The following is a 25597-nucleotide window of genomic DNA, read 5'->3' as shown; positions in this document are numbered from 1 at the left end:
ACACATACTGGAAAAATATTTGGGTTTATCGCACTGTAAGGGAAGCAAGGAGGAGTGTGGGTGAGTTGGGAAGGACTGTGCGCTTCCATCCAGCAGTGGTCGGGAGGTACAGGTGGCAATTTTAGTTTAGTATAGAATTCTAGATGGCATTCAAACACCAGAGGGGTGCTTTGGGTTGTGTTCTATTGATGAAAGTTTGGGAAGACTGCCAGTGATGATTCGGAATTTGTGCAAGCCACATATTTGTCATTTACAATGTTTTTCAGCAGATAGCACAATTTTCTACACTTCTCTGTCTGTGTCTTCATATTTCAGCTGAACTGCTGTCACCTCTCCTGGGAGACGGAGAAACCTGCAGAACTGAGCCTGCAGCTCCTGAGGCTTCCTGATATTCTAATGAGTCAAACTATGCCGACCTTCATTTGAAGCGCTCGTCCCTCGTGCATATACTGAGAAATAGCACAGATAGCGTGTGTGCCTGTGTGTGTCTGAGGATCTTCCTTCTGTTAATTCACTGTGACAGCTGTGCTGTTTGATGTATTGGTGCAGAATAATTGCAGATGTAAATATATTATAAAAAAAATAAATTGAAAAGTATTATAGCAACAAGGTAACATTCTATACTGTGCAGAATGTCCCATAACCAGGACAAATTAGAATTGTGTGAATTTGTATTTAATAATTAACAATAGTACCGTAGCTTTTTTTTTTAGGTTTCTATTCTATTTGTCTTGTATAAGACAGAAAATTATATATATGTATGTATGTGTGTGTGTATATATATATATATATATATATATATATATATATATATATATATATATATATATATATATATATATATATATATATATATTTTAGAGGTATTTCTAGTTTGCAGAAAAGGGTTATCAGCGCTCATTGATGGTGTTAGGTGATTTCCAATTTTCCACATAGTACCCTACCGGATCTTGTTTGGCCTGACCTTAACCACTTCAGCACTGGGCCAATTCTGACATTTTTCAAATAAATGTAAAAATGTATGTTATTTTTGCTAGAAAATTATTTACAGCCCCCAAAGTTTATTATTATTTTTTTTTTTTACAGAGGCCCTTGAGAAATAAAATGGTGGGTGTTGCAATTTATAATGTCATGCAGTATTTGTGCAATGGTTTTGCAAATGGGGCTAGTACGCTTTAATGCATATTAGTTAGTGATCGACCGATAACGGTTTTTTTTAATCACCGATACTGATATTTTCGGTCATCGCATATTGGTATCTGCCGATATTTTCGGACATTTAAAAAACATTTTTTTTTTTTCACACAGGTACACTTGAGGAGGGATCTGGGGGTCTAAAATGCCTCAAACCCCTCATCTGCACTTAAAAGCATTCAAAACTTCAAGTTTGGCTGTTTTGAATGCTGTTATTTTTTTAAAATCTGGAGCCGAGTACCCGGAAGTGATGTCATGACATCACTTCCAGGTTTTTACATGGAGACCCGAACAGAGACGAATGCGGCTTGGATTGGGTCTTCGGCGGCCTTGCAGGTATGATGCCCGGGTCTCCCAGTGGGACGGAAGACCCAGGCGAGCCGCGGGAGGGGGGGACGTCCCCTTCCGCGCCTTGTAATGACAGCCAAGCGGCTTCTCAGCCGAATCGCTTGTCATTACAAGACAGCTGACCATCAGCTATGGACGCCAGTACCGGGGTGATGCCTCTAGCTGCAGGTATCACCCCGGTACACCACTTTCCCGAAATATCAGCAATATCGGGGCCAATTCCGATATATCAGGGAAAATGCAGATCAGCCCTCGATATATTGGCTTTGCTGCTAATTGGTCGATCCCTAATTTTAGTGCACACAAACCTAATATAATTCTCGATTGTTTGGTAAAACATAAAAGATGGTAAGCCAAGTCAATAGATACCAAACATTTCATGCTTTAAAACTGCATACACCAGTGGAACGGTGCCAAACTGCGGCACCTAGAAATTTCTCTAGATGATGCTTTAAAAGCCTTTACAGTTTACTAATTTAGAATTACACATGAAATCTGGAGCTAGAATTATTGTTCTCGCTCTGACGTTCGCAGTGATACCTCACATATCTGGGGCGATCACCGTTTACATTGTGTGCGGGACTGACGCACATGTTTCCATTTGCATGCGAGCATGGTGGGATGGGGTGCTTTAAAAAAACATTTTTCTCTTTTATTCATTGACGGACACAGCTCCTGGTATTCATAACCACTGGGTTATACTGCCCCAACAGGAGTAGGACAATAGGCAGAAAAGAACAATGGCTACACCCATGGGCAGTCCCAGGGGGTATACTCCCTCTCTCTGCTATAGCTACTCAGTTTTTTTCTGCCTAGTCAGGAGTAAGGACCTAGTTCCTTGTTGGGATCTTTTGGTCCTGGCAGAGTTTTTTTTCTTTTTAGATAGAATTTTTTTCACTTGGATTTTTTCCTGTGAGATCTACAATCATCTGCCGGAGTGGGCGAAGGGCTGGATAATCTAGATCCAGTGGTCATCCCAGTCTGGCCAGCGAGTGTGCGCAGATCTCGGCTCCGCGCTAGGTCAGCTGCGACATAGCCCCATTGGACAGGGACTGGCCTGCAAGTGAAACGCCTTTTGAGGTCGCATACGACCGGGTCTCGGCCCGAGTCGCAGTGTTACTCCTTGCCGACAGCCCCCCATTTAAATAAAGAGGAGTTCTGTCTGGGGCGGTGCCCACCTGGTTCTTGGTTTGGTGAGTAGCTGTCCCCCCTCTCCCCCTGGAGGGTTTTGGGGTGGACATTGGCCCCTCTTTGGGACGGTCGGACCCTCCGCCCCGCGTTTCCTTTCCCTGCCTATTTTGACAGAATTGTCGCTAAAGAGTGGGGGCTTCCAAAGCGTCCCCATGGGGTTCCTAAGCGCTTTACTAGGCATTACCCCTATGAGGAGTCCCTTCTTAAGAAGTGGACTGTGCCACAGGTGGTGGACCCTCCGGAGACCATTTGTGATCACAATTGTATTGCCTACTATTTACAAAGAAAGTGTAAGTTTTCTACCTTTTAAGAAAGCCTGATTTTGAGGATATTACAGTATGTGGAGACCTTTTGTTTTTCTGGGAGTCTGAGAGATTTGAAGAGAAGCTGCCAACCTTTTACTGATGTTGTACCATCAAGGCTAATAACCTCCTGCGTGTTTGACTCTTTGCTACCCGCAGTCCATGATTTCTGGTAAGCGCTTCTGACTTCCCTTTATGGTGACGGTCGCACCTGTGGTCACATCCTCTGAACACGGATTGTTTTTTTTTTTTTGGATACAGACTTTACGCTTGATTTGATCACTATTTCAAGGACTTTGCACTTTTTCTTCAACATTCTCCTTTTGATGTGTATTGGCAGCACATTGTCTGTATTTTGCACTTTATATATAATATATTGTATATCTTCATTCTAAATCTTCTCCACAGATTCATACAGCCGTGATGAAGCACCTTATGTGTTCGAGCCTTCTGACACTTTCTTCATTTCATCATTTATTGTGATTGTTTGAGTAGTACATTTTTTGCACATATATTTATTTGCACTTTATTCATTTTTTGCACAGACCAATGTTATTGTGATAAAAATATGGGAATTACTGCGCTAAAACATGATTAAATAAGCTTACACACTCAACAATGAATAAAAGCTCAACCTCTCTAAGTGAAAGCTGCCAACACCTGATCATGAATTAGAAAACACAGATCATGAAAAAATTGTAGAAATAGATGGTGTAGCGCTTAAAAAATGTTAAATTAAAATGAACACCACAGTCCATGTAAAAATATCAATAATTGGAAGGAAAGTCCATGTCAGAAAGACGTGCTCCCAAAGGTGTAGCCAATCACTTCACACTCCAACAATTCTGTGCAGAGAGACCACCACCAAGAGAAAAGATGGCCCCTTACCGCAATGAATGGATCCCCACTACAGAGATCAGATCCAGCTCTATTCGTACGTCTATATGACCATATCAGACCGTGCCCGGCTCTTAGTGACATCCACATCAACTCCAATGGTTACAGACACAGGTATCCATACACACTGCAAGCAAGTGTGTATGGATACCTGTGTCTGTAACCATTGGAGTTGATGTGGATGTCACTAAGAGCCGGGCACGGTCTGATATGGTCATATAGACGTACGAATAGAGCTGGATCTGATCTCTGTAGTGGGGATCCATTCATTGCGGTAAGGGGCCATCTTTTCTCTTGGTGGTGGTCTCTCTGCACAGAATTGTTGGAGTGTGAAGTGATTGGCTACACCTTTGGGAGCACGTCTTTCTGACATGGACTTTCCTTCCAATTATTGATATTTTTACATGGACTGTGGTGTTCATTTTAATTTAACATTTTTTAAGCGCTACACCATCTATTTCTACAATGTTATTGTGATGTAAGATTTTATGTGTTACAGTATTCTGACACTTTCTTCATAGCGCAGCACTTGTTTTTCGATTTTAGTTGTTTCACAATATTGTTTTATTGTAGTGTCCGCAGCTGCTTTTGCAGACAGTGGCGCAGTAATTTTACACATATAAAACCTATAATGGGCATGTGAGCATCAGAACTGGACCACTGAGCAATGGAAGAAGGTGGCCTGATCTGATGAATCAGGTTTTCTGGTATATCATGTGGCTGGTTGGGTGCGAGCATTGAGATGGCACCAGGATGCATTATACAGTAGAAGTCGGTGAAGGCAGTGTGATTCTTTGGGCAATGTTCTGATGGGAAATCTTGGGTCCTGCCATTCATATGGATGCTACTTTGACATGTACCACCTATGTAAACGTTGTTGGCCAAGTACACCCTTCATTAAAACATGAATAGTAAAAAATGAAAGTCACACCCAAGCACATAACCCCCCACCCCCTTAAAAAATATATAAACATGCACGTACTAACATAAATGCATGTGTTAGGGGCACCTACCAATGAAAATGTTGATTGCGATTGCGATACATGTTGCATATCGCCATGCATGTTGGAGTGAGAGCAGTTTCAGCACTATACCTCCTCTGTAACACTAAACTGACAATCTATAGGTGTCACCTATGGAAAATATAAAGTACTGACGTTTGTCGCTGTTTCACGGGCACACACAGATTTAAGATTTGGCATGTTGGGTATCTATTTGCTCGTCTTTTATACACGGTTGGGTAATTTATTACGTTTGTGTGCCCTCAAATTAATTTTAGTGTTATTTTTACGGTAGCTTTGCGGTAATGTCATGTAACATTTAAAATTGTAACTACCACTAGTTCGTTATTCTCTAGGGTGTCTGCTTTCAGAAAATATATAATGTTTTGGGGCTTTTATGTAATCTGCAGGCCTAAAATTATTTTTTAAGCATGTGTGCAAAAAACGGATTCTGGCAACGAAAGGGTTAAAGCGGAGTTTCACCCACATTTTAGACTTTCCGCCATCTAGTTAATGTTTGCATGCTAAAATCGTATTGGCTATTTTTATTTTTTGATTTACCTTGTTTTCAATGCTCCAATTCTTCTCTTCCTTTGTACATCTCCGCAGGGAGGGATGTAATTTCCGGCCACGCATTGGCTCCTGGGAGATGAGTGTCATTAATCCCAGGAGTCAATGGGCATCGCCGGCTGGAAGCATCACATTATTTCCTAACAGGAAATGACGCGATGCTGTGGCAACCCAAACAACAAAACATACATACGCCGCACTTTGTGCTTTATGCGCATGTGTGAGAACGTGAGTGCATGCTGGCTAGCGAGCAGCCCCTTAACCAGGAGGAAGCTTTCTAGTGGGCTTCACGTGCCCAAAATGAAGATGGGACCGTGCTCGGAAGAGAAAAGAGTTTACTATAAACAAAAACAAGCATTTAGGCCACACCTAAGCGTTTTTCAGCTCGTAAAACGCTCATCTCTAAAGTCTCAAAACGCCCAACAAGCAAAATCTTATTCATTTCAATGGCCCCTGTTCACATATGAGCATTTTTGTCACCTGAAGCAAAACACCTGAAGCTCAAAAAAGTACACAAGCTTCTTTTTTGGCAGATTACAAGCGTTTTTGTAAGACATCAGATGTCAATGCCTGTCTCCAAACAACTGCAAAAAAAGCCCCAAAAAATGCCTGAAAACAATACGCTTAAGTGTGAATGGAGCCTTAGTCAAACAGCACTGCATTTTATAATGTTTTTTTATTGATTTAGAGCCAGTTCGCACCACATTCGATCCAGTGCATTTTTTTCTGCATCAAAAATACATCGAACTGTACTGAAACACGGTAAAATGCATAAAAACTACACCAGAACGCACTTAAACGCACCAAAAGCGCACTGGAACACACTCATGTCCTTATTTAGGGTGAAGGAAAAAGAGGGGGGAAAAAAAACGCAGTGGAACACATCAAAAACATGCATGCAAAAAAGCATCTGGAACGCATCTGGACTGCACATTTATGATATGAACTGGCCCCTAGGTGTTTAAAAAAAAAAAAAGAAAAAACTCTGCTCCTCTTTAACGCTGCTTTAATGCTGAATTCCAGGTATAGCAAGTTTGGACCAATGTAAGTGTATATGTTCCATACCAGTGTGATACCTGTGGAAGCTGAAAATCACTGTAGTAGGCACCACTATTACAGTGATCTCAGCCAAGTGGCTGCGCTTCTGCTTACTGAACACAGGATGGCGCCCTCTCGGCATAAACCCCATTTATAGAACACTTTCCGTTTTCTCATTGAATGCAAAGTGTTCTCTAATTGGCCAAGGTGGAGATTGTAATGTCTACACACACACACATTCCTTGCCAAGTGAGCGACCTCCTGTGTTCAGTATGCAGCAGGGCAGCCGTTTGCCATAGGACCCGGAAGCTGGTGCAGTGATTTCCAGCTTCCATGGGAATCCCCAAGTATGGTACCTGCATGTCTACGCAACTGCATAGTGGGAATTCATCTTTAATTTCACTGACCTGGAATAAGTATGCAGGTTACAGTCATTATCTTCATAGCCGTTCAGAGTCAGAATGACGGCCTTTGTATTTTTCTTATGAAAGTCTTCCTTTCATGCATTTCCTTCATGTTACTTAGACATGAAATGATTGTTGGCTGATCTGATCATTAATGGACCCCCAGGTGGACCACATTCAGGGGAAGTGGAAGGTTTGGAAAGCATTTTCTATGGTTCACTCTACAGTATATTGTTTGCCTGAGAAAAGTAATGTACAAGTCTCTGCTCAGTAAATGGAAATGTTCAAGTATTGAGCATGCATGTTCAGCTTAAATGACCTCCAATTCTTATGGAGATATCTCACTCCATAATTGTGATCCACACACGGGTCTTTACAATGAAAATAGCTTTATAAACATTAGCTTAGCAGCAATGCAAAGAGCTCTTCTATTATGTGAGTGACATTTTCAGTCCACAACCTGCCCTTTCTGGATCTCAGATTACATTACCGCAAAGCTTTTCTACATTATTAAATAAAAGGGCTATTGTATTTTAAAAACCTGTGTACAGATCATGATTTTGGAGAATAGCTGACCTTGAAATGCTAAAAGGGGGGCTGTAGAGAGCACGGTACCCTGCTTCACATTTGGTGGACCTGCCCCAAGGCAATTCGCTTTTGGACCAAGTGTAGGCAATGATCAGACCTGCACGGAATGTATCCTTGGCCGTGACCCATCAGAGAGCTGCATGTCAGGCTTAAAGAACATGTGGCCAACATAGTGAAAGGGTTCCCGAAACATATTGTTTCACGGCACTATGATCAGTGCCACCAGAGGAATCCTAAGGGTACATTATTTTTGGGAATAGATAAATTCTCTGGTATTTGGAGGGGAATCAATTTAACCCGAGGAGTATCCAGATTAGAGACCAGCTGGATTTATAAATTAAAATCTTATACCCCTCTAGGGTTAAACATCGAATGGGATTTGAACGCATTAATTAATAATTCATGAGAGTTTTGTCAACATAGGGATATTGATATATGTTTGGATCTGCGATATCCTGTTTTCATGAATTCATCTTTATATTTTTTTAAAATATACACAGATTTTTGTCCCTTGTTTTTAAGTAATATTGTTCTTTTAATATGTATTTATTTTTTTGGAACATTTTAATATGGAGCTGTGTTGTGTTCCTCTTGTGTGGTCTGTTCTGCGACCACTAGATGGAGCCGCTTTCCGAAAGTGTGGGCTATTGATTTTTGGTGTGCTGTATAAAGTGTTATTGCTTTGACAATTAACACCTCATTATTTTATTATGATTGTGTTTGCGAGATCATTGTAGTTTCCATATTTTTATGGAGATTGCTTGTCCCGCTGTGGAAGGATTACTCATATCCCTTCAGATTGTTTTCGGCTCCTGGAACGCATTAAGACGGCTTCCGGGTACCGGTCTGTATGGTCGTCTCCGCCTATCTCCAATTGCTATTTATAGCGTCACCGACGTGAGACCACACCCCTTGACGACGTCAGCCTATGACGAAACGCGTCAGTTGGAGCTCACGGCGACGCACGTGGAGGAGACATGGCGGCCATTTTGCTTGTGGGTTACGACGGTAACCGGTCATTATGAGAGGAAACATACCACGCTCCATTTGACCTGCTATCTTGTAAGTTCAATTTTACTTTTTTGTGCAAATAAACCTACCAAACAGTTTTACACTATGTAGAGTGCTCTGTTTTATATCTTTTGAGCCTACATTTGGTGGAGAGGTGACCGTTTGCCATTCCTTTGGGAGGAGAGGAGGACCCCATTCTATCTTGATTTGTATGCCGTATATGACCTTTGTAGTGGGGGTCATATATTTCTGGTAAGAGACAGTGTGAGCTGATCTTTGGTGGTGGTTCTCTGGGGTTACGGAGTTTTCACCTTTGTTTATATTGAACACTTATGGACTGTGGTTTTCCTCTACAATATATGGACATTCTGTGAGAGCAGTGTTCCAGATTAGCGCCACATTACTATTAGTGACCCATTAGAGGCCTTGCTTCATAAGCCCATTGCGGCCCTGTCTAAGAATCAAAGGAGGCTAGTTGGCTTTGTTTTCCTGTCGCTTCTCAGACATTGGCTAAAGCATGGAGGCAAAAAAATTTCTCAACCTGGCCTGAGGTAAACAGTGCCACATTGGGGACCATGGTGCATGAGAAGCTCACTTCTATTTTGAATGACTCCCATGCTACATTCTTAAATGTTTGGGAATTGTGGATTTGCATATAATGACAGTTTAAACCTGGACTACTCCTGTGCAGCTTTTTGACCCCCCTACTATTTCTAGACGACTTTTGTTTGCTGGACTCTTCAGCGGTGCTTGGACCACCCCTTCCCCCAAGTCATGAATTGCACTTGTTCGATAGGAGGAGCAGACCCTGCACAGTAGGGAGTAGGGCTGTGGCATGCATCCCCACGTTCTGCTGGTGCCCACTGTATATAATCCATTTATCTCCATCTATCCTTGATATTTGTGGCCTACTTGCACACACCTTTTTGCTTCTCTGTATCTCAGATTTTTTCATACTGTTTTCTTGTGCTGTTAAGAATTTTTCGGAAACCTTCATAAACTTCTCTGTGAAATAAATGCTAAAAGGGGATGGTGACTCTTTAAGGAGGTGTGCTCCGCTTTCTAGAAAAAAAAATTGAAAGCTCTTTCGACAATCCTATTTTGCACCACTGTTGTATGTCTAATGGCTCACCTTACCTGCAATCAGAAATGGTCAACGAAAAAATATACTGTATACACTGTTATATATTCTTGAGTAGATCAGCTGTTCTTTGCTTCTGTGTAACATTCATAAATATGCATTTTGGATATGCGACACTGCACATAGTTTCCTGGGTAATTTATCAAAGCTTTTTTATGGTTTAGGATGGCCGATGCATTAGAACAGGGGTGGGAAACCTTTTTTCTGCCAAGGGCCATTTGGGTATTTGTAAAATCCTTCGGGGAGCCGTAGAAAATTATCAACTTAAAAATGTGGCTGTTATATTTGGTCAAACATTTAATTACCTCACCCCTAATGTAATGGCTGCAACTGCTTCTGTTTGGTGAGGTGTGTGATATTAGCTGGTATTGATGATGTTGCTACTTGCAACTGGTTTTCTTTGCGGTGGAAAGTTTTGAAAAGAACTGCTGATGGGTACTGCTGGTTGGTACAGCTGGCTGGTACTGCTGTGGGTACTGCTGGTTCTGGCTGGTACTGCTGCCTCTGGCTGGTACTGCTGTGTGTGCTGCTGGCAGGAAATGCTGGCTAGGAGAAGTGTAGCGTGCAGCGGCGCTGCGCTGGAGGAAGAGGCGATGTTTCCTGTATTGGCCAAAGGCGGAGTGCATTTGATATCACTCCACCTGTGACTCACTCAGACTGTCAGAAGGGAGCCGGAACTATACAGGAAGCATTGGCCCTGTTCTGACTGATCAGCTGAGACACCGACCTCAGCTGCGTGGGGGGCCGGACCAGATGACTTTGCGGGGCGCATACGGCCCTCGGGCCGTAGGTTCCCCACCCCTGCATTAGAATATGGATTTTGGGGTAATTTGTGAAAGCTCCTTCATGATTCAGGATGGCCAGTTCACATAGAATTTGAAATTCAGGGTAATTTGCAATAGCTTTTTCATGGTCCAGGATGGCTGATGCGTTTTGAATATGGATTTCAGAGTTATTTGTGTAAGCGTCATGGTTCAGGATGACTGATGTATAAAGAATATACATTTTGGTGGCTTCTGCTGAAAATATTTTTCTCTATCGTTCATTGACGGACACAGGTCCCGATTTTCTTATCTGTTGGGTTATACTGCCCCCTACAGGAGTAGGACACTAGGAAGTTTGGAGACCCCTGATCTAAATTACAAAATGGTCACTACACAACTTTGTTTTAGTGCACATTACTTTTTCCATTGTCTGCTTGTATTTCCAGTTTGTTAAAAGGTCGGTCAGAAGCCAATAGACCACTTTACTAATTTTCTAATGCTTAATAAAGGTCTTTGACTAGGCCGTGCCGGTGCATTTGAATGGATTTAATAGGTTTGTGAAAGCTCCACTTTTACAGTCTGCCATTACTTTTAAAGTCTAAACGATCAATTTTGGGTGGGATGACCTTTTAAGCTTTTTAAGGACTTGTAGAGTAAAATGAAAATGATTTTGAAATCTGAAGGCACTTTCTAATTTTTTTTTTTTTCTATTTACAGAGGAAATCAAATCTGAAACAGATAAACAAAGGTATGTCACATATTTTCTATATTATATACTGTAGAATTTTAATTAATCCCTCAATCCTATGTAAATAGAAGGAGGACTTCTACAGCAAAATAATTACTTTTGTTTATCAGTCCATTCACACTGATCCGACTTGGACCGCGACTTGTCAGCCTGACAAATCGCGGTCCGTCGCGCTCCCATTGTGTAGTACAGGAACGGTTCTAATAGGAGCGACAAAAGTCGCTCCGACTTAGAAAAAGTGTCCTGTACTGCTTTGGGGCGACCTGGAGCGTCTTGCATAGACATTAATTTTATGAAGTCCGTGCAAGTCGTGCCGAAGTCGCGCTGCACGTGACTTCACAGGTCGCCCCGAAGTCGAATCCACCGTAGTGTGAACGGGGTGTAATGTAATACTGGTATCTGACTTCTAAATAATTTATTACTTGAACCACAAACATGTATGATCAAAATACTGTTAGAAGCAGAAGTTTTTCCTTGTATAGACCTAGTTGCTGACTTTATAGTACAGTGGCAAGGTATATAGTATTACGGCACAGGTGGGCCGGATGTGCCTGGGCACACACTACTCACCCTGTGCGGTGCCGATTCCCTCTGCTTTCAGGTGCCCCCTGTCTCCCCGTCCCTCTGCAGTGCTGCCAGCTGCCCTCCTTTCCTTTCAGCAGCCCGCTGGCTGCTGCTTTGGATGTTTCGGGATGAAGAGTGGGGAAAGGGGCTGGTGATATTTCTGAATGAACACAGTGAATGATCTGTACAGATTACGTCTGTGTTTATTCTAAACTAAAGCATAGCAAACTTCAGTAAGACATCAGACACCACTGATATTTCACCAAAGCCCCCCAACAGGGCGCCTAAACAAATTGTAAAAAAAAAAAAATGTGAACAATAACAAAAATATTAAAAATAAAAACTACTGCTCTGCTTATATACACGCATGTGTGTTTGTGCTCTGGGGTGCACACCCTATTGCAATAAGCTGTGCACACCAATAAACATAGGTTGTACATTGCAGTCACATTGGACATACTATTTAGTGCATACAGTTGAGCAGTTTGTAAGATGTAATATACAGCACAGTATACACAGCTGAAAGGTATGTGTATGTAATGTATAGTAAGAATATTAAGAAAAATAGTGCAGCGCTAAAAATGTGTGAGTAAATGTGCATGAAGTAAAACGTGAACAATCAAACCAAAATGCAAAAAATCAAACTCCAGAATGTCCATAAGGTGTAAACTGTGACTTGAAAAAGGTGTTGACTCCAGCATGTGAAATAACTGCAACAAACGATAAATCCCCCACCAAAGGAATAAAGGAATCAAGATGTGCTCACCAGATGGTATGGACCCAAAGTACTGTACAGCAAATGGGTCATACACGCTGTATATGGAGATGTCCTCGGTACCGAATAGGCAGGAACCTCAGCAGCGTCAATAATTATCATTATTGTATTAAAAAAAGTTTTCTGTATGCTATACTATAATGTTCTGCACCTCCCCCCTGCTAATAATGAGGTGAAAAGATGAGTTTTTTGGGTGTATTCAAAATTGTGATACATTTAGCCTACTAGACCTTTGATGAGGTGGCTAAGTTCGTTTTCTTTTTTTAAGGCCTTTTCACTTTGTGCCTGGAAATCCTGACAGCAACACATTTCCTTTCCTAGGGAGACAACACTGTGTACTATGGCAGAGCGGTGTTGTCACACTACAACTGGAAATGTGTTAAGACAACACCTCACCCTTTCCTCATCTTCATAATATGGGATGGGGTTCTGTAGTGCACAGAGCTGGACTAGGCAGGGTTCATACCAATACTTGTGATAACACTGCACAGGGGTAAACAAAGTTGTCTGTGATCCTGATGATGGTTATCATCTCAAATCATTAGCTGTTTATGCAACTGAGATGATCAACGGAGAACAAAATCCCAATAAAATAAATTTTCGTTTTGGATTGTAACATGACAAAATGTGGTACATTTAATGGGTATGAATACTTTTTCAAGGCACTGTAGATATCTGAAAAGTGTGGCATGCATTTGTATTCAGCCTCTTCACCATATCATCATGGACTGTGGAAACTTCATGCTGGACCTCATGCAACTTGAATTCTGTGCCTCTCCACTCTTCCTCCAGACTCTGGGACTTGCTTGATTTGCAAATTAAATGCAAAATTGTCCACAGTCAGTGATGCTTTGGGGAGCCGTGTCATCTGCTGGTGTTGGTCCACTGTGTTTTATCATGTCCAAAGTCAGCGCAGCTCCCTACCAGGAAATTCTAGATCACTTCATGCTTCCCTCTGCTGACCATCTTTATGGAGATGCTGATTTCATTTTCCAGCAAGACTTGGTACCTGCCCACACTGCCAAAATACCAATACTTGGTTTAATGATCATGGTATCACTGTGCTTGATTGGCCTGCAAACTCACCTGACCTAAACCCATAGAGAATTTGTGGGGTACTGTCAAGAGGAAGATTAGAGACACCAGATCCAAAAATGGAGACAAGCTGAAGGTCGATATCAAAGCAACCTTGGCTTCTATAACACCTCAGCAGTACCACGGGCTGATCGCTGCCATGCCACGCCGCATTGATGCAGTAATTCATGCAAAAGGAGCCCCGACCAAGTATTGAGTTCATACTATACTGTACATGGACATACTTTTCAGTTAGCCAACATTTTTGTTTTAAAAATCCTTTTTTTATTGGTCTTCTGTAATAATCTAATTTTCTGAGATACTGCATTTTGGGTTTTCACTAGCTGTAAGTTATAATCCTCAAAATTAAAAGAAATAAATGCTTGAAATATATCACTCGGTGTGTAATGCATCTATATAAAATATATGCGTTTCACGTTTTGAATTTGAATTACTGAAATTAACTTTTGGATGATATTCTAAATTTATGAGATGCACGTGTGTGTATAACAGCTTGTATAACAGTGTACATTTGCTGTCCTCTCAAAATAACTCAACACACAGCCAATAATGTCTAAACTGCTGGCAACAAAAGTGAGTACACCCCTACGTGAAACTGTCCAAATTGGGCCCAAAGTGTTAATATTTTCTGTGGCCCCCATTATTTTCCAGCACTGTCTTAACCCTCTGGGGAATGGAGTTCACCAGAGCCTCACAGGTTGCCACTGGAGTCCTCTTCCACTCCTCCATGACAACATCACAGAGCTGGTGAATGTTAAAGACCTTGCGCTCCTCCTCGTTTGAGGATGCCCCATAGATGCTCAATAGGGTTTAGGTCTGCAGACATGCTTGGCCAGTCCATTACCTTTTACTCTCAGCTTCTTTAGCAAGGCAGTGGTCGTCTTGGAGGTGTGTTTGGGATCGTTAGCTACCCTGCGGCCCAGTCTCTGAAGGGAGGAGATCATGCTCTGCTTCAGTATGTCACCATACATGTTGGCATTCATGGTTCCCTCATTGAGTTGTAGCTCCCCAGTGCTGCCCCAGACCATGACACTACCACCACCATGCTTGACTGTAAGCAAGACACACTTGTCTTTGTACTCCTCACCTGGTTGCCGCCACACACGCTTGAACCAAATAAGTTTATCTTGGTCTTATCAGAGCACAGGGCCTGGTTCCAGTAATCCATGTCCTTAGTTTGCTTGTCTTCAGCAAACTGTTTGCAGGCTTTCTTGTGCATCATCTTTAGAAGAGGCTTTCTTCTGGGGCGACAGCCATGCAGACCAATTTGATTAAGTGTGCAGCGTATGGTCAGTCTGAGCGCTGACAGGCTGACCCCCCACCCCTTCAACCTCTGCAGCAATGCTGGCAGCGCTCATACATCTATTTCCCAAAGACAACAAATAGATATAACACGGGGCACATGCACTAAATTCTTTGGTCAACCATGACAAGGCCTGTTCTGAGTGGTGCCTGTCCTGTTAAACTGCTGTATGGTCTTTGCCACCGTGCTGCAACTCAGTTTCAGGGTCTTGACGATCTTCCTATAGCCTTGGCCATCTTTATGTAGAGCAGCAATTCTTTTTTTCAGACCCTCAGAGTTCTTTGCCATGAGGTCCCATGTTGAACTTCCAGTGACCAGTATGAGAGCGTAAGAGCCATAACACCAAATGTAACACATCTGCTCCCCATTTATACCTGAGACCTTGTAATACTAACAAGTCCCATGACACCGGGAAGGGAAAATGGCTAATTGTGCCCAATTTGGACATTTTCACTCAGGGGTGTACTCACTTTTGTTGCCAGCGGTTTAGACAGTAATGGCTGTGTGTTAAGTTATTTTGAGGGGGACAGTAAATTTACACTGTTATACAAGCTGTACACTCACTACTTTACATTGTAACAAAGTGTAATTTCTTCAGTGTTGTCACATGAAAAGATGTAATAAAATATTTACAAAAATGTGAGGGGTGTACTCACTTTTTGTGAGATGCTGTATATAGTCTTGTTAAAATAGGCATACTATTTTATGGACACAGCCAATGCTCTTATTTTGACAGCCATGCATTTGCAGCCATGCTCCTGCACGGCTGTCAAATTCAGAGCATCCGCTCTGTATATTTGGCCACGATATCCCAATTGACATGAATAGGAATGCCTAAACTGGGGTTGTACAGAACATGTGTATCCCTGTTCAGTCACACATGGCCCTTGCATGGGTGTACATTGTAGTATGTACATGTGAAGGAGGCCATATAGGCGTGTATATCTATATTGCCTTCTTCATACTGGCATACTACTGTGTATACCTATGTGTGCTATGAATACAATCAGTGCTCTCAATTTGACAGTTATGTAGGTTCACAGACCCAAAAACATAATGTAAAACTGAGAGGAGATAAAGCCCGCTTTTGGGTGACGTCACAATAATGTTAGGATCCACCCAGATCCCTGAATGGCATCTGTCTCAACCTTTCAGCACACAGTTGAGGCCTTGAACCAATTTTGTTTCCTCTCCCTCCATATCTTAGAGCTCCATTAAGTTCTAGAGGGGGCAGAGCAGTGATTGACTAAATTTTCTTTGTATTTTCATAAAAATTGCATTAGCTTTTCATATTTTTTTAAAATTTATTTTCTTTTTTTTTTTTTTTTTTACCCTTAAGATATTCTTATAACTCATGGACTGTTCTATTTTTATTTTATGGTGGTATTATTCAATATTCTTATTTTTATATATTTTTTTTAATTATTTATTTCTATTTATTTTTCAGTTTTATTAATGGTATTTAGCTGCATGACAGATGCAGGGTCAACCATTCCATTAATAATGAAAAAGCACATGTCTGATAATTGTTTAAATCATTTATCATTTTAATGTTTTGTATAGGCATGGGTTGATTGTAAATGGGGGGGCTGTAACTTTATTTTTATTAGGAATTTTTTAATGAGGTGAATGTTTTACTTTTTCATTTGTTACTGTCATTTTGAGATTTCTCACAAGATAACAGCCAGCATTCTCAGTTCTTCTCTGAGTTCTAAGTGTTTGTAGATCTCTTCTCTCAAAAGAAGAGATCTACACGGCTATATAAACAGAGACTCAGAGGAGAACTGTTTGCTGCCAGAGAACTTATCAGCAATCATTTACTGCTACTTAATAAATGGACACCAAACTCACTGGATTTCTGCTGGCAGGTTTATTAGGTAATTGGACATATTGAACTGATTTAAACATTTTCCGTGGTAGATTTTTCAGACCAAAAAGGAGCTAATAAAGAAAACAAATTTTTAAAGATTTACATACTCTTTATTTTGTAGTACAAAGAATACTGGATAACTAATCAGAGCTTTAGTAAATGTGTTTAGCTTTGATGAAGCTGATTGCATATATATATATATATATATTAAAAATGACAATTTTGAGGCGCCGAACCCAAAAGTGCTAAAAAACAAACAGTTTTCACCCCCCTAGCATTTTGTGTTTTGTTGCCTCGCAACCTGGAATTAACATGGATTGTTTGAGGATTTGCATCATTTAATTTACAGAACATGCCCATAACTTTGAAGATTTTTTTTTTTGTTTAATGGAGAAGCAAACAACAAATAGGACAAAATAACAGAAAAAGTTAATGTGCATAACTAATTACCCCCCTAAAGTCAATACATTATAGAGCCACCTTTTGCGGCAATCACAGCTCCAAGTCGCTTTTGATAAGTCTCTATGAGCTTGCCACATCTTACCACTGAGATTTTTGCCCATTCCTCCATGCAAAACTGCTCCAGCTCCTTTAAGGTGGGTGTTTTGCGCTTGTGAACAGCAATCTTTAAGTCTGACCACAGGTTTTCTATTGGATTGAGGTCTGGGCTTTGACTAGGCCATTCCAGCACATTTACATGTTTCCCCTTAAACCTCTCAAGTTGATTTAGCAGTGTGTTTGGGGTCATTGTCCTGCTGGAAGGTGAACCTCTGTCCTAGCCTCAAATCACGCACAGAGTGATACAGGTTTTGCTCAAGAATATCCCTGTATTTAGCACCATCCATCTCTCCCTCAACTCTGACCAGTTTCTTAGTCTCAGCTGCTGAGAGATACTGGTGTTCTTTGGGTGATGTGTTGGGTTTGCGATAGACATAGCGTTTTCTTTGATGCCTGAAAAGTTCAATTTTAGTCTCATCAGACCAGAGCACCTTCCTCCATACATTTTGGGAGTCTCCCACATGCCTTTTCCCAAACTCAAAATGTGCCATTTTGTTTTTTTGCTTAAAGTAATGGCTTTCTTCTGGCCATTCTGCCATGAAGCCCAACTCTATGGAGCATACTGCTTATTGTCCTCCTATGTACAGATACTCCAGTCTCTGCTGTGGAACTCTGCAGCTCCTCCAGGGTTACCTTAGGTCTCTGTGCTGCCTCTCTGATTAATCCCCTCCTTGCCTGGTCTGTGAGTTTTAGCAGGCGACTGTCTCTTGGCAGGTTTGCTGTTGTACCATGTTCTTTCCATTTGGTTATGATAGATTTGATGAAGCTCCTGGGGATCATCAAAGATTTGGATATTTTTTTATAACCTAACCCTGACTTGTACTTCTCAACAACATCGTCCCTTACTTGTTTGGAGAGTTCCTTGGTCTTCACGGCAGTGTTTGGTTAGTGGTGCCTCTTGCTTAGGTGTTGCAGCCTCTGGGGAATTTCAAAAAAGGTGTGTTATATGTAATGACAGATCATGTGACACTTAGATTGCACACAGGTGGACATCATTTCACTAATTATGTGACTTCTGAAGGTAATTGGTTGCACCAGAGCTTTTTATGGGCTTCATAACAAAGGGGGTGAATACATACGCACATGCCAATTTCCTGTTTTCTATTTCTAAAAAAAATAGTTTTATGTATATATTTTTCTCATTTCACTTCACCAAATTAAACTATTGTGTTCTGATCCATTACATAAATTTCAGATTAACAAAACATTGAACCTAAGGCTGTAATGTATAAAATAGGTAAAAAGTCACGGGAGGTGAATACTATAGCAAGGCACTATATATGAATATTGGCTAGTAATTAAAGTGGTGAATACATATTATATAATTAACAATAAATTAATAGAATCCAATAATTCATGAAGTGCAGAAAATGCATCCAGTGCACAAAATAACATATGAATATATCTATTACATTAAGTCCATTAATTCATAAAGTGCAAAAAAGTTTTTCCCGTGTAAAAATTCCACCACAAAAAAGTGACAAAGTGCTGAGTAAATCATCTTGTTTAAGAAAGATGCTTGTGCTTGAAATATTCCTTCACCTATTAGTGTGAGGGTAACCCAGAAATCAGAGGGCCTCCAGGACCTAGCTCGCTCTAAATTTTGCAAAAGGCTCCTTGGATGTATGGTAGATAGATGGCCTCCCTGAATTATTGGATTCTATTTATTTATTAATTAATATTTATTCACCACTTTATTTACTAGCCAGTATTCAGGACTTTTTGATTCGGCGCCTCAAAATTCTTATTTTTTTATATGTTTTTTGGTAAAAAAAAAAAAATATATATTTTTTTTCAAATGTAGCTGTATATTTCTTGCTATTACCAGAATGTATCACCAAAGAACATTGCAAATAAATTCTTCTGATGATCACAGCAGTACCACATCTATGTATGTTAGTTGTTTGTACATGTGGTAGGGTCCAGAAACAATGGTGCACATTTTGCATATTTGTTTTTTATTCTGCCTAAAACACACTGACACTGATACTAATTAAAAAAAAAAAATGGCTTCCATCCAAAATATGCTGATTGTGACCTTTGACCCTGACATTGACTATAACCTTAATCCTGGCAAACTTTTTACATCATTTTTTTTTTTTTTTTACACAGTTTCTTTTCCTGCATTCAGAAGGGGAAGTAAACACAGGGGGTGGGATCACAGTGACTTCAAGCACAAAGAGATATGCGCATACACTATATTACCAAAAGTATTGGGACGCCTGCCTTTACACGCACATGAACTTTAATGGCATCCCAGTCTTAGTCCGTAGGGTTTAATATTGAGTTGGTCCATCCTTTGCAGCTATAACAGCTTCAACTGTTTTGGGAAAGCTGTCCACAAGATTTAGGAGTGTTTCTATGGGAATGTTTAACTATTCTTCCAGAAGCGCATTTGCGAGGTCAGGCACGGATGTTGGAGAGAAGGCTTGACTCGAAGTCTGTGCTCCAATTCATCCCAAAGGTGTTCTATGGGGTTGAGGTCAGGACTCTTTGCAGGCCAGTCAATTTCCTCCACCCCAAACTCGATCCTCCATGTCTTTATGGACCTTGCATTGTGCACTGATGTTCAGTCATGTTGGGAGCATGAAATTGTCCAAAATGTCTTGGTATGCTGACGCCTTAAGAGTTCCCTTTACTGGAACTAAGGGGCCAAGCCCAACCCCTAAAAAAAAAAAAAAAAAATAAATAAACCCACACCATAATCTTTCCTCCACCAAACGATTTGGACCAGTGCATTGGCTAGAGATCAACAGCACTGATGTGCGAATTAAGATGAAAAAGGTCAAAAGCCATAGCAATTTGTTGTTATATTGCCGATCCCTTCAAAAACAAGATTGATACCATTTGTGATGATCTCCACTGCACAGATATACAGGTCCTTCTCAAAAAATGAGCATATTGTGATAAAGTTCATTATTTTCTGTAATGTACTGATAAACATTATACTTTCATATATTTTAGATTCATTACACACAACTGAAGTAGTGCAAGCCTTTTATTGTTTTAATATTGATGATTTTGGCATACAGCTCATGAAAAACCAAAATTCCTATCTCAAAAAATTAGCATATCATGAAAAGGTTCTCTAAACGAGCTATTAACCTAATCATCTGAATCAACTAATTAACTCTAAAAACCTGCAAAAGATTCCTGAGGCTTTTAAAAACTCATTACTCAAAACCGCAATCATGGGTAAGACTGCCGACCTGACTGCTGTCCAGAAGGCAATCATTGACACCCTCAAGCAAGAGGGTAAGACACAGAAATAAATTTCTGAACGAATAGGCTGTTCCCAGAGTGCTGTATCAAGGCACCTCAGTGGGAAGTCTGTGGGAAGGAAAAAGTGTGGCAGAAAATGCTGCACAACGAGAAGAGGTGACCGGACCCTGAGGAAGATTGTGGAGAAGGACCGATTCCAGACCTTGGGGAGTCTGGAGTAGAAACATCTAGAGCCACCATGTACAGGCATGTGCAGGAAATGGGCTACAGGTGCCGCATTCCCCAGGTCAATCCACTTTTGAACCAGAAACAGTGGCAGAAGCGCCTGACCTGGGCTACAGAGAAGCAGCACTGGACTGTTGCTCAGTGGTCCAAAGTACTTTTTTCGGATGAAAGCAAATTTTGCATGTCATTCGGAAATCAAGGTGCCAGAGTCTGGAGGAAGACTGGGGAGAGGGAAATGCCAAAATGCCTGAAGTCCAGTGCCAAGTACCCACAGTTAGTGATGGTCTGGGGTGCCATGTCAGCTGCTGGTGTTGGTCCACTGTGTTTTATCAAGGGCAGGGTCAATGCAGCTAGCTATCAGGAGATTTTGGAGCACTTCATGCTTCCATCTGCTGAAAAGCTTTATGGAGATGAAGATTTCATTTTTCAGCACGACCTGGCACCTGCTCAAAGTGCCAAAACCACTGGTAAATGGTTTACTGACCATGGTATTACTGTGCTCAATTGGCCTGCCAACTCTCCTGACCTGAACCCCATAGAGAATCTGTGGGATGTTGTGAAGAGAAAGTTGAGAGACGCAAGACCTAACACTCTGGATGAGCTCAAGGCCGTTATCGAAGCATCCTGGGCCTCCATAACACCTCAGCAGTGCCACAGGCTGATTGCCTCCATGCCACGCCGCATTGAAGCAGTCATTTCTGCAAAAGGATTCCCGACCAAGTATTGAGTGCATAAATGAACATAATTATTTGAAGGTTGACTTTTTTTGTATTAAAAACACTTTTTTTTATTGGTCGGATGAAATATGCTAATTTTTTGAGATAGGAATTTTGGTTTTTCATGAGCTGTATGCCAAAATAATCAATATTAAAACAATAAAAGGCTTGCACTACTTCAGTTGTGTGTAATGAATCTAAAATATATGAAAGTCTAATGTTTATCAGTACATTACAGAAAATAATGAACTTTATCACAATATGCTAATTTTTTGAGAAGGACCTGTATATATATTCCTCTTAACCACTTCCCCCCTGCATTTAGCAAAATGACTGCCGGGTGGGACTTTTGTCAATTCAGGTGGATGTCCTATGACGTCCTCCTGGAAAGTAAATGGATGGCTTCATGCCATACATTGTGTACATATGTGTTGCTAGCTGTGATTGGTCACAGTGATCACATAGTACAGACCGGGCCAATCACAGCTAATCACAACAAAACACACTGAATGAATTTCAGTCAGTAAAAATGGTTGCTTATACCGGTGAAATTCACTCATATAAACAATTCTAATGTGTAAAACAAAAATCCTGATCACTTCCCCAGAGTAGTATGGTGTTACTATGGTAACACTGTATTTCTCTGGTCACAGTGTGTTAAAAAAAAGTAATAAAGAAAAATATTTTTTTTTCTTTTACATTTCTTAATTTTACAAAAAATCCATACCAGACCCTTATCCGAACATGCAGCCCCGCGGGTCAGGAAAGGAGAGGGGATGAGCGAGCGGACGACCCCTCCCGGTCTATACCAGGCCACATGGCCTCAACACGGGGAGGTGGGTGCTTTGGGGCAGGGGCGACTCTGCACCACCCCCACCCCAAAGCACCTTGTCCCCGTGTTGATGGGGACAAGGTCCTCTTCCCGACAACCCTGGGCGGTGATTGTGGGGGTCTGCGGGCAGGGGATTCTGGATGCCCCCTGTAACAAGATCCCAGCCCCCTTATGTGAATGAGTATGGGGTACATTGTACCCCTACCCATTCACCCTAAAAAAAGGCAGTGTAGTGCAAATAATGACAAGAGACGGTTTTGAGAAGTCCTTTATTAAAAATCAAACCATATAATAGTGCACACATACACAAAAAAAGTTGCTTAAAATCTTGCAAGCACCAACCTTAGAATTGTGTGTTTAGGGTGTGCCCCCCAATATCTTTTTGTCTTTATTAAAAATCTTCTCCCTTTGGTCTTCTCCCTCCGGTCTGCTCACTTTGGTTTTCTCCCTCTGGTCTTTGCTGCCAACCCGGTCTTCAGATGATGTCTCCAGTGATTATGCCGGCTCCGCTCTTTGCGGCTTCTTGTATAGCTGTGGATGTAGCCACCCGGTGACGTCACCTGAAGACCCCCCGCCCCCCTTGTGTCGTCACCTGATGACCCCACCCCCTTGTGTTGTCACCTGACGATGTGTGACTAAACAAGGGGCAGGGTCTCCGGGTGACATCACCAGGTGGCCACACCCCACAGCTATATAAGAAGCAGCAAAGAGCAGAGCCGGCATAATCATGGGGGGCCTCATTGGAGGAGGACCGGGTTGGCAGAGGAGAAGATCGGAAGAGTTTTCATAAAGGACTTCTCAAAACCGTCTCTTGTCATAATTTACACTCCACTGCCTGCTTTGGGGTGAATGGGTAGGGAACCAATGTACCCCATACTCATTCACATAGGGGGGCCGCGATCTTGTGGCCCCCTTGTTACAGGGGGCGTCCAGATTCTGATAAGTCCCCTGCCCGCAGACCCCAACAACCACCGCTCAGGGTTGTCAGGAAGAGGCTCTTGTCCACATCAACATGGGGACAAGGTGCTTTAGGGTGGGTGGGGTGCAGACCCTCCCCCTGTCCCAAAGCACCCATGTTGAGGGCGTGTGGCCTGGTTTCGCCTAGGAGGGGGTGGGGCCGCTCGCTCGTCCCCTCCTCTTTCCTCATCTGCTGGGCTGCATGCTCTGATAAGGGTCTGGTATGGAACCTGGGGGGGACCCCACTCTGTTTTTTTGCATGTGGGTGCCCCTCAAAATCCATACTAGACCTAAAGGGCCTTGTATGGAACCTGGGGGGGGACCTCCACACCGTTTTTTTTTCCATTTTGCTTTGGAGTTCCCCCTCAAGCTCCTCAGACTACAAGTCGCACCACAAGTCGGATCATCATGATCCGACTTGGATGCGACTTCCATTAAAATCGGCTCCCATAGGGAACCATTGATTTTTCACATAAAAATAAAAAAACATATGACACGGCTTAACACTATAAGCAAAGTGTAGCAGCCTTTAGCAACATCAGACGTTTTTACAGCTGTAACGGCGGTTCTCAGAACACACTGGCCCTGGGTTTTTTTTTGCAGCTTGAAAACACCTATGCCATCTACAGCTTCAAAACCTGTGTGTGTGTGCATGAGGCCATAAAATAAAATGGAGGGGTGTTTTTAAGCTGCAAAAAAAAATGTCTGACGCTCCTAAAAGCAGCTGCAAAAATAGCCCGGTGTGCATGAGGTCTAAAACTGAGCTCATAGTATTCCTCCCCGCTGATGCTTGCTCCCCTGACTTCTCCATCAAGATCAATAATACAACTATCAGTCCCTCCCCTCATGTCAGGGTGCTAGGTGTTATCCTGGACTGTAACCTGTTCTTTCAGCCCTAAATCCAATCACTATCCATATCTTGTAGACTTCACCTCCGTAACATCTCCAATATATGCCCCTTTTTTAACCAATGAAACCACTAAGCAACTCATTCACTCCTTTGTTATTTCTCTCCTTGACTATTGTGACTCCCTCCTCATAGGTCTACCTCCACGCAGGCAATCCCCTCTTCAGTCTATTGTGAATGGCGCTGCCAGATTCATCCATCTTACCATACACCTGCTCAGTGTCTGCCACCCCTCTCTGCCAATCCCTCCACTGGCATCCTATTGCCGAACAAATAAAATTCAAAATGCTAACAACATAGATAATAGTATTTAGACAATATTTAGTACATAGACAATAAAAACATTTACATCTCTGCCCCAAGCTACATCACAAGCTTGACTCAATATATCACCCTAACTGTCCTCTTTGCTCTTGTCAAGACCACCTGCTTTCAAGCTGCCTTGTCTCCCCCTCCCATGCTCGTCTCCAGGACTTCTGCAGAGCCTCTCCCCAGATTATTACCTTTTGTTCCACTTGCCCTTCCATATTGATTGTAAGCTCCCAGGTACAGGGCCCTCCTAAGGCCAGTCATACATGGAGGGCATTTCTTTCCTGCAACCACGGGTTGCAAGATATAAATTTGCTTGATTTTCCCATCAACACAGACAGTGTTGATGCAGGAATCCCTCCTGCCGGGCCATTGACAGTGATCATTGCTAGCGTCTTTACCATCTGCTAACAATAATCGCAGGTAAAACCCGGCATGCTGGTTGTACCCAAGTTGATTGATCAATCAACTTGCTAAATTCAGCCTGCCGATACACCAGGGATCCTCAAACTACGGCCCTCCAGCTGTTGCGGAACTACACATCCCATGAGGCATTGTAAAACTCCGACATTCACAGACATGACTAGTCATGATGGGAATTGTAGTTCCTGAACAACTGGAGAGCCATAGTTTGAAGACTCCTGCTATACACGGTTCTAATCCTGGCCAGTTCCTGTTGAACAGGCCGTGCCTAAAACTCTTGTATTTAATTGTATTAGGCCTCTTTCACACGGGTGCTCCGTTTTTGTCGTCCGTTCAGTCACTTTTTTTTTTTTTACGGACACGGATGACACTTGTGTCATCCGGTCCGTATGTCCGCATATCATCCCATCCGTTTGCGGATGATATACGGACATAATGTATGTCTATGGGATTGCGGATGACAGCGGATGACACCGCTGACATCTGATTTTGCGTCCTTTCCGTTTTTTAAACGGAAGAAAAATAGGGTTCTGTTCCGTTCCAAAAAACGGAACAGAACTGAAAGGACGCAAATCCGCAATCCCATTGACATGCATTATGTCCGTATATCACCCTGCAAACGGATGGGGTGATATACGGAGGCC

The 25597-nt window shown here is 41.9% G+C and overlaps 1 protein-coding gene across 1 annotated transcript in view; it reads left to right on the top strand.

Moving 5' to 3' along the window:
* ARFGEF1 (ARF guanine nucleotide exchange factor 1) overlaps nucleotides 1–25597 on the top strand; it is a 319100-nt gene that overhangs the window by 119079 nt on the left and 174424 nt on the right. Inside the window, exon 2 of the mRNA XM_082258428.1 lies at nucleotides 11167–11197. Within this exon, the coding sequence (XP_082114554.1) occupies nucleotides 11167–11197 (31 nt within the window). The remainder of the gene's footprint in view (nucleotides 1–11166; nucleotides 11198–25597) is intronic.

This window comes from Pelophylax lessonae, assembly GCF_965119305.1.
Source record: "Pelophylax lessonae genome assembly, chromosome: 5".
Taxonomy (NCBI): domain Eukaryota; kingdom Metazoa; phylum Chordata; class Amphibia; order Anura; family Ranidae; genus Pelophylax; species Pelophylax lessonae.
This window is presented reverse-complemented; position numbering and strand designations above follow the sequence as displayed.